This window comes from Stylophora pistillata, chromosome 4, assembly GCF_964205215.1.
Source record: "Stylophora pistillata chromosome 4, jaStyPist1.2, whole genome shotgun sequence".
Lineage (NCBI taxonomy): Eukaryota > Metazoa > Cnidaria > Anthozoa > Scleractinia > Pocilloporidae > Stylophora > Stylophora pistillata.
The window spans coordinates 22,325,589-22,339,636 of NC_142522.1; the positions used below are offsets into that span (position 1 = coordinate 22,325,589).

The 14,048-nt window shown below is 38.6% G+C and overlaps 2 protein-coding genes across 4 annotated transcripts; one reads left to right on the forward strand and one right to left on the reverse strand.

The window, feature by feature from the left end:
- Positions 1–277: 277 nt before the first annotated feature.
- On the forward strand, positions 278–13,313 carry LOC111323687 (uncharacterized). 3 transcript variants are annotated; one of them, XM_088758109.1, is made up of 11 exons: positions 278–1,304; positions 3,741–3,817; positions 4,844–4,958; positions 5,616–5,694; positions 6,738–6,770; positions 6,939–7,039; positions 8,628–8,793; positions 9,961–10,041; positions 10,503–10,571; positions 11,829–11,911; positions 12,418–13,313. In XM_088758109.1, the coding sequence occupies exons 1-11, from the start codon at positions 377–379 to the stop codon at positions 12,510–12,512; spliced, it is 1,827 nt and encodes a 608-aa protein (XP_088614235.1). In that variant the 5' UTR covers positions 278–376; the 3' UTR covers positions 12,513–13,313. The 3 variants fall into 3 exon arrangements, with proteins under 3 accessions (XP_088614235.1, XP_088614233.1, XP_088614234.1); XM_088758107.1 differs by having other exon boundaries at positions 12,296–12,499; XM_088758108.1 differs by having other exon boundaries at positions 8,631–8,793; positions 12,296–12,499.
- Positions 11,920–13,975, reverse strand: LOC111323688 (histamine H2 receptor-like). The gene has a single exon (XM_022927099.2). The coding sequence runs from the start codon at positions 13,894–13,896 to the stop codon at positions 12,835–12,837; it is 1,062 nt and encodes a 353-aa protein (XP_022782834.1). The 5' UTR covers positions 13,897–13,975; the 3' UTR covers positions 11,920–12,834.
- Between the last annotated feature and the right edge of the window lie 73 nt (positions 13,976–14,048).

Below are 14,048 nucleotides of genomic sequence, written 5' to 3' on the forward strand. Positions count from 1 at the left end.
CCAGAAGCTTATGACCGAGAGTTCTAGGCCGCAAAAGCTTCTGTTCCGTACAGGATATTGTTTTGTGCTAGATAAACGTAAAAGCGACGAAGTTGGTTTACTTTGTTGGTTATATTTTCTGAAAATCTGTTTACTGGTTTAAATCTACGCGAAAAATCAATTAGAAAATGTCCTAACTTTTGTGCGACATTAAGATTTTGATCGGAGTGTTTTTTTATGTATCCAAGACTTCCGAGAGAGTCTGGGCTTCAGAGCCGCGCCCGTGACTGATTGGTTTTTGGTCAGTGGGCAAATGTTTCGAACATGGCGGATGTTAGTGCGACTGTTTGAGTTTGTGTTCTAGACCTCAAATTAACGGTAGTTTTTATACAAGAGGATGTTGCGTTACTATCAGAAGGCGTTAAAAGGGTTACAAACAAGCAGAGGCGGACACGAGGCTGCAGGAAAGGTCGAACAACTGAACCTGCTCCACAGCGAACAAGTCCAGAATGGTGAACATTCGGTTAGCGATGGAGGATCGCGGAAGCATCCTAAACATAAGCGGAAAGGAGAAAAGGAGCGGCGGGAAATGAGGAAAACAGAGGAATTGGAAACTGTGCACCATTTGACGACTTTCATTGAGGCTGCAACCCTTGAATATAGTGAACAGCTAAAATATAATCAAAGTGAAATCAACGGGAAAGCGAAGAAAGCAAAGAAAAGGCATATAAGCGTTGGTGACGAAGTAGCCAACACAAATGGTGATAATAGCTGCGAAACTCAGGCACAGAAACGAAGAAGTGGAAAGAGAAGAAGGAAAAAGAAAAAGAAATTAAGAAGAGAGCACACCTCAGGATTTTCAGAGGGTACAGTCAAAAAACGTAAGAAGCATAGCGACTCAGAGATTGTTTCAGATACAGAGAAGAGGAAAAAGAAGAAGAAATTAAGAATAGACCACCAGTCAGAATTTTCAGAGGGTACAAATACAAACAAACGCAAAGCAGAAAGCTCAAAACAGGATGTAAGTTCTGAAGGAGAGTCTTCCCAATCAAATGCTCTTTCCACAGACAGCCCTGGAGAGGTATCTCAACAACCTAATCACAAAAAGAGGAAGAGAGACAAAAGGAAAGAGGATATGTCTGAGAACAGAACTGTGCATGAGAGTGTTGTAAATGGTCATGATCACAAAACTAGAGTTATAGAGAGGATGGCTGTTGAGCTTAACATTGATAAGGCAAAGGTAGTGGAAGCTATAAAGGATTCTGATGAAATTCAAAAAACATTGAATATTTCTAAAAAACGAAGAACTAAATTAAGGGAAGAAGGTAAGTATCCTTTTCCTTTTATTGCATTTACATTACTGCAGTTGTGGTACATGTATAATACAACTGTTTATCTCCAAGAGTACTCTTACAAGTTACTAAGCAACATAGGTATGTAGATATATTTTTATACATATATAAATGTAAAAGCTTTATCCTCGAGTCAGAGAGTGCTCTACAATCATGGAGCTTTATAATCAATTGTGTAGGAAAATAAAATTAAAACTTCGCACTTCAGAACTGTTTTGAAAGGGTCTGGTGGTCCTCTCTCGTCAGGTACATAAAACACTGGTTGACTAACGTACCTTTTATAAGTTGATGGTTCAAGCATATAGATGCAGGGCTGTCATTAGTAGCTGGCAGCCGGTGATTATTACCAGCTACTCTGACAAAAATAGCTGGCTACTTCAATCACGAAATAACATCGAAAGTTTAGATACTTAGCAAGTCTGACCAGCATATTCATTTCCTTGGTAGAATTATGAAAAGTAAAGTACCGTATTTATTCATCTATAAGCCGAACTTGGCTTTAAGCCAAGATCCTAAGCTTCGGTCTGTTTCAATATATAGGGAAGGTTCTTAAAACATGTAAATTGAAAATACTTGGCTATAAGCCAAGACCATGTCCAGAGAATTCCATTGTCGAACAAACGGAAATGAACAAAAAAGTTTCAAAACAGAAAAGTGTTTCAATGCAGTATTGCCATCAAAAACAATTCCGAGATAACCGGAAAGTACGTCATCGGGTTAGTCTATGGTCCGCTGCTGGAGGAAAGATCAAGAGAACCTCTTTAATGGAGAGCTCGAGTTATCAGTGAAATGCACAACAATGGGCCGCTACACTCCGAAATATCCGCGGCTGAATGAGGGATTACTTGATTGGTTTACAGAGCAGGGAAGGCAAAGTAAGTTCTTTTTACGTGATCACAAATTTCAACATCATAATATGCAACAAGTTTGTTTACCAATCGTGGAAATGGGCAATTCTGATTGGTCAGTTTTGAAATTATCAAAACACTTTCGCAAGATCTACACACTCGTTCAAAACCTGCAGAATGTCTAACACTCTAGACGGCACGGAAGATGAAACAGCAGAACTAGCGGATGAGGAGGAGATGGACGACGAATTCGACGCCGACACTGAGGATGAACTGTTAACCGTATTTACTATGTGCCAAAAACAAACTGCTCCTTTGGAAGCCACCATATAAATAAACTCAATGACCAACTTCAACTTGTTTTGTTATTCATTTCTGCATGCATTGCAATATCTCGACTTATAGATGATTATATCTATGTTTCCTTTGAATTTGCTGTTTCGGATAAATTATGTTTGGAAAAACACTCGGCTATAAGCCGAGAACCCTTCTCTAGCTCAAAGTTTCGAGATTTGGGTAGTTTTGTGAAAAAATCACTCCGCCTATAGGTGAATAAATTCGGTATATTGCAATTTCTCAATCATTTTATTAGGTAGTTTTCACTGGAATTCCCCCATTTGTCCTCAAATGTCAGAGAACTAAATAAAATTCTCTCTCCTTTATATTTCATTCTACAAATTCGATAAAATTTGATCAAACCGTTACACTAGGCAACAAACTCGAGTTTATTCATAGCATTTGTAGACAGAAAGGGAGTATTTGTTCTTACAAGAAGGAGATGTAGTGAAATGCTTAAAAATATGTGAGTTTTTGTCACTTTCCGTGTGCTCCTTTATCCTAGTAGAGAAGTGCCGACTAGTTTTGCCAATATAACGGGAATTACATTCCGCACAAGAAAATTCTTGTGTAAAAATTTTCTTGTGCTAACAACTCTATTGATTTAAAACTCAAAGAAGCTTTTTATATAAATAAAATCAAACCTGAACTTAACAAACAATTACAGCATTATAACACTTTTCTAGCATTTTAGGTTTTAGTTCACACCTTTGATGTTTGGTGTCATGTAATTAGTACCCACTTTTGTATTACATCATACTGTAAATATTTTATTCATCTACTTGTCTGTTATTTAATTACTCGCATTCTGTTACTCATTGATTGAAGATGGCATAAGCATGCCGAAACATGTCTCTCAAAAAAGTTGTCTATTTCTTACAGTATGATAATGAGTTTGAAACAAAGGAAAGTAAAATTTGAACCAAGTATAAAATTGAACTACAACATATCCATTGTGGAAAAGGGTCAACTGTAATTGCAACAACCAATCAGAAGAAATTGATTGGTTTTACTTTTGCTTCTGATTGGCTGAGAGAGTTTTCTGAACCAATCACAGAACAAAGTAAGCAAAACTAATACAATCCAGGATTATTTTTCATACTCAAATGAAAATTTGGCTATGTATCTTGTAATCATACCCCAAATTGATCTCTTATTGAGTTCAGTAAGGTTTTGGGAGAAAATTCTCAATTTAACTATTTTTTTTTAATCTGAATCTTGATAGGAATAACCTTTAGAAAAGGAAAATGGTCCAGTCAGGAGTTGAAGTTGTTAAGACATAATATGGCTCAATTTCTGGAGGTACGATAGCAAAATATATTGATTGAATACTTGACTCTGATTGTTCTAAGGGTGGATAATGCTATGCACTGGATAGTGCAGAATGTCCTGTTAACACTTGTGCACTGATTATATCTTTTCTGATAGATTATATCAACATTAGAAGGTAAATTGTGTTATTTCATCCGTTGCTATGATAATCATAGTATAATTGTTATTTGTATCATGACTGACATTAGAAGATTACTTTCTTATCCAAACATGTCTTTATAACATAACCAAAGTAAGGCGTGCACTCTGATTGGTAAATTCAGTGTCCACCACTACACAATGGAGTTATGGATGCACATGGGAGTTGCTAGCACAAAAGAAGCATAAGAGCCATGTGAGGCAATAGCTGGGAGAGACTCTGGCTTCTTGAGTGCTTAGCAAACCTCCCAAGTGCATCTATAACTCAATAGTGTACACTGCAGTGTTTACCATTTGTTTTATAACGTAACATTGATACATTGTAGCCAAACAAATCTTGCTTGACCAGAGAAAACAAGCATGCAAAAACTGGTCTTTTACATTTTCTCACATTAGCAGTGCACACCCGTGGGCAAATGGTGGACACTGAATTGACCAATCAGAGCACGTTCTTTGGTTATGTTATAGAATGATGTAGATGATGTGAATAGACAAACTTATCAAATGGAAAATGTTATGGTGATGTAATGTTGGTACAGGTACAGTGTATATGTAGTGTACATGTAGAAGGAATTGTGTGGCAGAAAGAGGAGAGAATTACAAGATAAATCAGACATGGGCAGATAGAGGGTTAAATAATTGAACATTGAACATTGTGTTTATGAAAACAGAATGTTCAATGTTTCTTCTTGATGGGAGGATTTCATAGCTGTTAGAAAGGAGGATGAAGAGCAAACTTAAGATAGTGCTTTCAACTAGTATTACATTGTTATTCTAGAAGTTGGGTACCCTGACTTTAAGATAAATGTTTACCTTAAACTATGATATAGAAATGAAAATTCTGCATTTGTTTTCCAGTGTCATGATATCTCAGATCCTACCAAGCTCCTCTTTGCTTCACGTCACTTGGATTCAGATGAAATGTCTTATTGGACTCGCTTTGTCCGCGAAACTCAATTTTACAAAGAGCTTGGTAAGCAAAGTGCATCTTTGTTGTTCCCTTAAAAACACGAACATTTGTGATTCACAGTAATAATATTGGTTCAACACTTGTACAGGTTTCATGTCAGTTCATTCCTGCTGAGTGAGAATCTTCACTCTAGATGGATAATTGCAGACAGAGCTATACATATACATACATACATAAGCTTTATTTATACACGATATCAATTTCATTTAAAATATGCTCTTCCATCGAGCCGTGTGTAACTTAAATTTACAGTCAAATAATCATTCATAAGCAATCTAGAATGAGCACTATTTCTACTAATTTATACAACTTATGCTAATACTAATATTCCAATACTATATACCAACAGCAATGCTAAAACTAAAAACTACAGCTTGTCATACAATAAGAGCTATTAAATACTAAAAATTAAGGAGTGTAATAAGCGGTCAAGATGGCAACACTAAGGAAGTCGATTAAAAAATGAGTCAATAAAAAATTATTGAAGATACAGCCATACACATGTGTACACTATCAACAATAAATGTCATTAAATAGATGTTGATGTAATAGTGGAATTTCTCTGGTTTCAAAATGAGTATTTTTTAAATTTAAAGTTATTAACCTCTCTCTCATGGTATCTCCCTGTAATGTTTATGTCAATATTGAACAATCTTGTAGGTAAAGGTATCCAAAGGCCAGTAATTGCTATCTACCAATGTGCAAGGAGGATTTATGATGAAAAGAATTATGTTGGAAAGTAAGTGTGTATAATTTTGTGTGAGCACAGACTTCATATTTCAGCTGCACTGAAATTCAGTGCTTTTCATGCTCCCACTCTACTTTGAAGGCATAGTTTCGCTTTAAGGAGCATTAAACATCCTAAAAATTGCAATGTAGTGAAGTAAACGAATGATTGTAGCCACAAATTCCCCACTGCGTGGGGCCAGTTCACTGCTCCAAACCATGAGGAACATTGGTAATACTTGGTCATCAAACCTGCCTGCCTGCAGGTTGAGATTTTCTGTAAAATTTTTGTCTTTGAAAAAGCACCTTCTATTCAATCACCTGAACGACTCCCAGAATGCAGGAAATATTTGATGCCATACTCCATACTCGTGGAAGCGTGGTGGCCTCATGGTTAGTGCGCTCGACTCCGGATCGAGTGGTCCGGGTCCTAGCCCCGGTCAGGACATTGTGTCGTGTTCTTAGGCAAGACACTTTACTCTAACAGTGCCTCTCTTCACCCAGGTGTATAAATGGGTACCAGCAATTTAATGCTGGGGGTAACCCTGCGATGGACTAGCATCCCATCCAGGGGGGAGTAGAAATACTCCTAGTCGCTTCATGCTACAGAAGCCGGAGTTAAGCACTGGCCAAATGGGCCACTAGGCTCGTAAAACAGACTTTACTTTTTATACTCCATACTCAAATCTTAAGATTTAGATATTTAACCTTTTAACTCCCAAGATGTAATTTTTAATTCTCCCCTCTCCCTTATAAATTAGTTACAGGAATTTGGCATTAGATCAAGATAACTTCCCCATGATAAGTTTGAATATTCTCGTCACCTGTTCACCTGTAAGGAGAAGTTACAAGCTAATCACTTCAGGGAGTTAAAGAGTTAGTAAGAGTAGCCAGGATGATTTTATTGTCATGAAGCAGCCAAGATACATATGCAGTATTTTCTGTTGATAGATTATCCAATATGCTTTGAAAACATTATTATTTCATGTGTGTTTTAAACTCTTATCAGTTGTGTGGAGCTATTTATTGTTTTCATTAATTTTTGTATTTCCACAGGTACACTGAAAGTGAGCTTCAAGAATTGAAAAGGTACAGTGGATCAAGTAACCAATAATAGATGGACTGTGTTAAATTTCCTCAAGTTTTAAAAATTATTAGATTCAAGCCAGACGATGAACTGCTAAATCTCCAGCATACAAAATAATGTCTTTTTTGTTGCTGTTATGGAGTTTCGTTCCTGTATTCATTTTAACTCAGGTTGGTTAAAGTACATGGCTCAGATTGGGTTGGTATTAGCGCAGTGATGGACAGGAGTACCATGTCTTTGAACCGCAAGTATGCAAAACTGGTAAAAGGAGGTAAGCTAGCATGTTTCCCATATAGATACAGAGTGTATGGATGGGGGAAAGGAGAGTGGGAAGACCAGGGGAATGTAAGGGGGGGTGGGTTAGGGGTGATAGGAGTGAAAAGGGGGTACATATGTGTTTTCAACTTCTTGTCCTCCTGTCTCTGAGCAGTGCCACTGAAACTGAGGCAGGTTACAATTTGTCACATAAACAAAGGTCTACAAGAGCTGAGTGAGCTCTATAGTAGATGAATGAAGAAGTCTCAAACATGCCTAATGATCTCATCGGGGGCAAGGGGAGTGGGAAGACCAGGGGAATGTAAGGGGGGGGTGGGTTAGGGGTGATGGGAGTGAAAAGGGGGTACATATGTGTTTTCAACTTCTTGTCCTCCTGTCTCTGAGCAGTGCCACTGAAACTGAGGCAGGTTACAATTTGTTATATAAACAAAGGTCTACAAGAGCTGAGTGAGCTCTATAGTAGATGAATGAAGAAGTCTCAAACATGCCTAATGATCTCATCTGTGCAGGCATTTTCTCCCTTATCCCATTTTGATTTTGATCAAGTAGACATTGAAGATAAAACTGGGGCGTAACTTGGGGTTGATTAGTCCAGGAACGAGAGTGACTTACAACACTCTGTTTTAGTGTGTTCAAACAACATTATTTAAATTTAAAGGCTGATATTTTCGAAAGAAACTGTTTGGGGCTGCGTCGGGGGGAGTAACGAAATAATTTGGATATATCAACAAAGTTGAAGTGGTAAATTGGCCACCGTAACGATTACAAAAGCTGACGTTTCGAGCGTTAGCCCTTCGTCGGAGTGAATGAATGAAATGAGCGGAGGCTGCGAAAAGATAGTGCTTTTCTCTGGATCGTTTTGAAGTAATTTAAAGTTTTTAAGAATGATGGATTTAACTGAGTGGTTGTGAGGGTGAAACGTGAGAGTGAATGGAATGCGGTCGGAATCTTCCCTAGGTGACGTTTGTAGTGCTGAATGTCGATCAATAAGTTGGGCGCGGTGGTAACCCGCTTGAACGACAGAAACAAGGTAACCACGTTTATCGAAAACCTGGCACATTGACTCTGATTTGTGGTGGAAATCAAAGTCATCACTGCATAAACGACGAAGTCTTAGAAACTGAGAAAAAGGAATGGAATTCTTAACGTGAGATGGATGCGAAGACGAATATAACAAGTAATTATGCGAGTCTGTAGGTTTGTAATACACACTAGTGCATAAACCGTTACCTTCAATTGAAACTTTGATGTCTTCGCTCCGACGAAGGGCTAACGCTCGAAACGTCAGCTTTTGTAATCGTTACGGTGGCCAATTTACCACTTCAACTTTGTTGATATATCCAAATTATTTAAATTTAGTTTAGAGTTGCATGATCAGATTTCCCACAACAGTAATAGAATTAGTACTCTACAGTCTTTTCCTTACATAATTTTTTTTTTCATCAATTAAGTTAATTAATATGTAGATTGGCCACCCTAAAGAGTTCCTAGCTTTAGAAACTCTTTATGGAGGCCACTTTGCATCATTGATATTTCATGGTCAAGATATTGAAAATGTAAGCAAGTTCATGATTCCTTAACAGAAGAAAATAGAGGAACTTGGACAGAGGAGGAGGTTCAACGTTTGAATGAAGCTGTCCATTATATTACGAATACTTCCGAAGGAGAGGCAGTTTATCATGACATTTATTGGCCGGCTGTGTCGCAGATGGTCAAAACAAGGGGTCCTGATAAGTGTAGACAAAAATGGTAAACACCCTCAACACGGAAAATATTAATTTCAAATATCAATCCTTCATGTCGTGCTTTTAATTCCAATTATTTTTTTTCCACGAGAGGAGGCGAGGTGAGGGGTGGGGTGGGGTGGGTGGGTACAGCACAGCTGAGTGCGAACAGCACTAACGGGACGTATAGTTTTGTGATCCTGCATTGGTTCAAGTTTTCCATCCAGCTACTGCCTGCATTTGTCCTCAGTTGTTGCAAATTTACGGATTCCATGCCATTCAATCCTTGCTAACCCCATCCATGCTAAAGTATTTTCGCCGCGAATATTACCCATTGTAACGTCGGCAAACTACCATTTTTTTTTTCTTTTAGTATCCAGGCACATTTTTGTGTCCTAAATACGAGACAGTTCATTTTGAACTGAAATTTTGAAAAGAAAAGGAATTTCCGAAAGATTTCAAAAACCAAGGTCGAGCACCACTCGCCTTGTCGCTCGCGTTCTCCTGAGTTTCATCCAGTTAGCTCCCCCACCCCCCCCCCCTCCCTTCCCCTTCCCGCACAAACTCCTCTTTTTGGCAATCACCTTCGTTGTTATTTGTACACGATCCTCGCAGTAAAGAGCACTATTAGCAATAGTGAAAAATCAGACCTGAAAAAGATTCAGACCTGTACGAGATTCGAACCACTTACCTCTACGATACTAGTGCAGCGCTCTACCAATTGAGCTAACAAGTCAACTAGGAGCAGGTCATCAAATTAGTCCGACATAACCCGTAAGATGATAAATCAAAGACAACGAATATATGAAGTTCATATATCTGAACTGCAGTTATAGAAACGTATATGTGCACGATCCTCGCCGTAAAGAGCACTATTTAAGCAATAGTGAAAATCAGACCTGGAAAAAAGCAATAGTGAAAATCAGACCTGAAAAAAAGCAATAGTGAAAATCAGACCTGAAAAAAAGCAATAGTGAAAATCAGACCTGAAAAAAAGCAATAGTGAAAATCAGACCTGAAAAAAAGCAATAGTGAAAATCAGACCTGAAAAAAACCTTCGTTCTGTTGGTCGTTGTTTCGATACTCTTGGTTCCGGTTTCACGATTGTCGGTAAAAAAAAAGCTATCTGTTTTAATAGAGTAATGTTTTTGATAAGAGATCCGATGTGAGAAATTTGCTTTCTCCTCTTAAGGTTGGACAAGCTCTGCTGGAGTATGAATGACAAGAAGGTCCAGAGATGGATGAGAAGTGATGTCATCAAACTTGTAACAAGGTTAGGAGAATGATCACTGACTCATTCGAAAAATACAGAGAGTCAGATATTTCATGATCTAAACTTTGTCACAAAATGAAGAAGAAAGTTTCTCCTTGCTCTAGTATCTCATACTGCGCTCGGGCTTCGTTTCGAATTCGCTGATCCGATCAATTTGTCTGAAATTCTAGTATTTCTAAGCCTGTATGACTCTGAAGTCGTGGAAGAGTTTGGTGAAGGCTGGACAGACATTAAGTCTGCGTTCGAACCGCAGACTCGATCAAAAGCTCGTACAAAATTTTATTTTGCAAACAGACACGTATTTTCTAACCTGTTTGAGCCTGAAGTCGGGAAAGAGTGCGATGTGAGTTGGATGGACATAAACTTATCGTTTGAAAGGCTGACTCAGTTGAGTAGCTTGCACACCAGTACTTTGTTGAGTTCATAAAGTTTTATTTGCTGACAGATATACTCTTTCTTAGCCTGTATGAGTCTGGATGCGTGGAAGAGTTTGATGTGGATTGGATGGACATTCAGTCCGCGTTTGAAACGTAAGTTCAACATTAATAAATACAGAGTGGCTGCAAAGACAGCTGGTCCGAAGAAGGTCGTTGGGTTACTGGGTACCAATAATTAATTAATTTTAATAAGTCAACTGATTAAATATATTCATCAAACCCGCCATGCCTCGTCCTTAATGTGACGTTTTCTCATATTTCCCAGAAATCCTGAGGCCAATTAACGGTGATCTGGAAATTACCCACAATACTTACGGGCTTGTCGCGTGGACTTAAAAGCTTTTTCAGACAATTTTTCTCGAAACAGTTGTATACATTTAGAGAGACATACTTACTAGCTGAGGTTGAAATTTAACCATTCACTGGTCTTCTCATTGCGTTGAAAACTAACACGATAGTAATTTCGGATTCAGTTCTCTTATTTCTTTAGTCTTACTCAAAAATGAGATTTGCTATACAAAAACAGAATGTAATTTCGGATTCAGTTCTCTCATTTCTTTAGTCTTACTCAAAAATGAGATTTGCTATACAACAACAGAATGTAATTTCGGATTCAGTTCTCTTATTTCTTTAGTCTTACTCAAAAATGAGATTTGCTATACAAAAACAGAATGTAATTTCGGATTCAGTTCTCTTATTTCTTTAGTCTAACTCAAAAATGAGAATTGCTATACAACAACAGAATCGTACATTTGTTTTATGTTTAACCGTCTACCTTTTGGTACTCTCTCTCCTCTGGTAAACTTACAAAATTAGTTTGTCTTTTTGTTTATGAAGCGTATTCGCGCATGTAGGGTTTGTTATTTGTTTTGTTTTGTTTTAACGACTTTTACCGGGTATGACTAGACCTGGAAAGTTTAGTGCGAACGGAACACAAGGTCCATGCGAGGCACCACCCCTCCCCCAACTCACCCTGGATAGACACTGCACAAAGATAGACCACAACACCGGGCACTACGTGCCCTACTCTTTTCGATGAGTGTGTGGGTTCTTTAACGTCTCACAAATTTAAATCACATATAAGGGCTTGTGAGACGGGACCTCCATTTATCGTCCCTATCCGAGAAGACTAGAAAGTCTAACCGTTTGCAGATATTATTACAAAGGCAGCACTTTCTACTCGGTTATTTAAAGACCCTGAGTGTTGGCCCGGCCGGATTTGAACTCTCGACCTCCCGCACAACAGTCCGGCGCTATACCAATTGAGCTAACCGGGAGGCGGTTAAAATCACTCCTCAGTCTCCCAAGGTGTCCTAAGTTTGTTTGTTTGTTTGTTTTTTACAATTGCAGTAAATACTCACCACATTTTCTTTACGAGAAATATTCAAAACTCAAGAAGAGGGTACCCAACTACCAAATGGTAAACTTTGAAGGTTGGTGATGTGATGAGATGTTCGTTTAATTTTATACATCTATGTTTTATGTGCTTTACTCTTGCCAGTCGTAATTTCAAAAGTAGTTATCAATCAGCAACAATGAGTTTCCCTCTCCTTCCCTTCCCTCCTCCTCATACTTTCATCCCAGCAACTTGCATTGGGAAACTCTCTCCATAGACCACTTTCATAAATGGCTGCCGTATAGATATTCTTTTGTTTAAATTGAAATTAGCCCATCTGGCCTCGCTTGAGATAATGTATTCTTTTGAATTTTGTACTGGAGAACGAGGCCAGTAGGGTTAATTTAAATGTAAACGAAAGAATATTAATCCGGCAGCCATTTATGAAAGTGGTCTATTCAGTGCATTTCTTCGTTTATAGATATGTCCTGGTTCTTCCTTGCTGTATACAAATCCTCCGTGCGCTTGCCCTCAACGATCGTTCTTTTTTCAGTGCTGTTTGTTTTTGGCTTGTCCTTGTGTGATTTCTTGGTTTCCCTCTAGACATTGTGGATTATCTCTACCGGCTCTTTGTAAGTGCCGAAGAAGAAGCCGAAGGACAGCGGGATAACGGATTGTCTAGCGACGAGACGGAGTAGAACACACCTGTGTTTGCCATTGAGGCTACATAACCCAGAGAAGACAAATTACGGCTGAGGTGATATCTTCAGAGAGGAGACATTTCGATGTTATTTTTCGAAGAAAAAAAATGGAATTTTCGAACAGATTATAAGAGCATTTCCGGTATTTGCTACTAAGGTACACTATGTGCAGCGCGTTATTTTTACGAAGCTTTATTAGTGACTGCCATCAACCCATAGACAGAACACACATATTCTGCATTTTTGTCCTTGGAGAAAAGCGTGGCAAATAATTAATTTGGTCCTTCTCATTCCATGTTGTTTCTTGTATTTTTTTTAATTACTGAGCGATTTTACAAGAGCTTAACAATTCACGCAGACTGCTTCGAATCCCCTGATTTCTCCAAACGTAAATTCCTGGGTTAAGACAGCTGTTCAAGAGAACTGCAGTCTCGCCAATAGGATAAATCACGTGATATAAAAGGTCACTCGGCGCCAAGCTAGCCTGGTCGACAATGGTAGCACAGAGGGTCGGTGTGAAGCACAGGAACAGAGTTCCAGCCACAAACGCCACTGTCTTGGAAGCCTTGGCTTCTCGAGGATTTGAGTTCTCTTGTAAAGGAGGTTCATGAGAGGATGTGGAATTGTTGTGCGACAACTCGACCTGAACTTGGGCGTTACAGCGCTTGACCAACCGAAATATCCTAAAGTATACAAACGACGTGATGATGAAATTTGTGATAATTACTAAAGATATCACTCCTACTTCCTCATTGCTATTTATCCCGAATAAAAATCTCACAGTCAGCAATGTTCCAATCGAGATTCCCCATACCGTGACAATGACGGAAATCAGACGTTTGGAGTTGACCTTCTCAACATAACGATACGGATAAAATACTGCCATGTATCTCTCAAGCGAGATCAAAATCAATGTCAAAAATGACATGCAGATACATATCACTCCAGAGAATGAGTATATCAGTAGCTTATCACATGGAAAGTCGGTAGGAGCGGTGGTCAGTTTGCTTGTTTGATAAATAACATAGGAAGGTTGAACGAACACGCCAACTGTCAAATCGGTAAACGCAAGGCACAAAATGGAGGTATTTGCTACATTTCGTAGTTGCGGTTTTCGGAGCACAGCTGTAAAGACCAGAACGTTCCCAACGATTGTCAATGGGCATGTAACGCTGTTTAGAACACACAACATAAGAGTCACGGTGTGAAACAAAGCAGTTTGAGGAAAGGGAACCATTTTAAGACCTGATAATCCGATGTCTCGGCATACAAATCTCTCGGTTGGGTTACTAACATTTAGAGCTTCGAAATATCCTTTGTCCATTGTGGCCTGAATCTTGTCTGGGCTGTTGTTGAATGAAGTCCAATTTGATGCAAACATGTTTTTAAATTGAATTTACTAAGAACTGAAACACGTACGAAACAAGACAAGTTGAAGCCTTTTGTGTCTTGCAACGACACACGTGTTGTGTCTGTCAATCAATTCCGCAGTTACTTACACGTTTGCTATGGTAGTTTGGAAAATAGGAATGC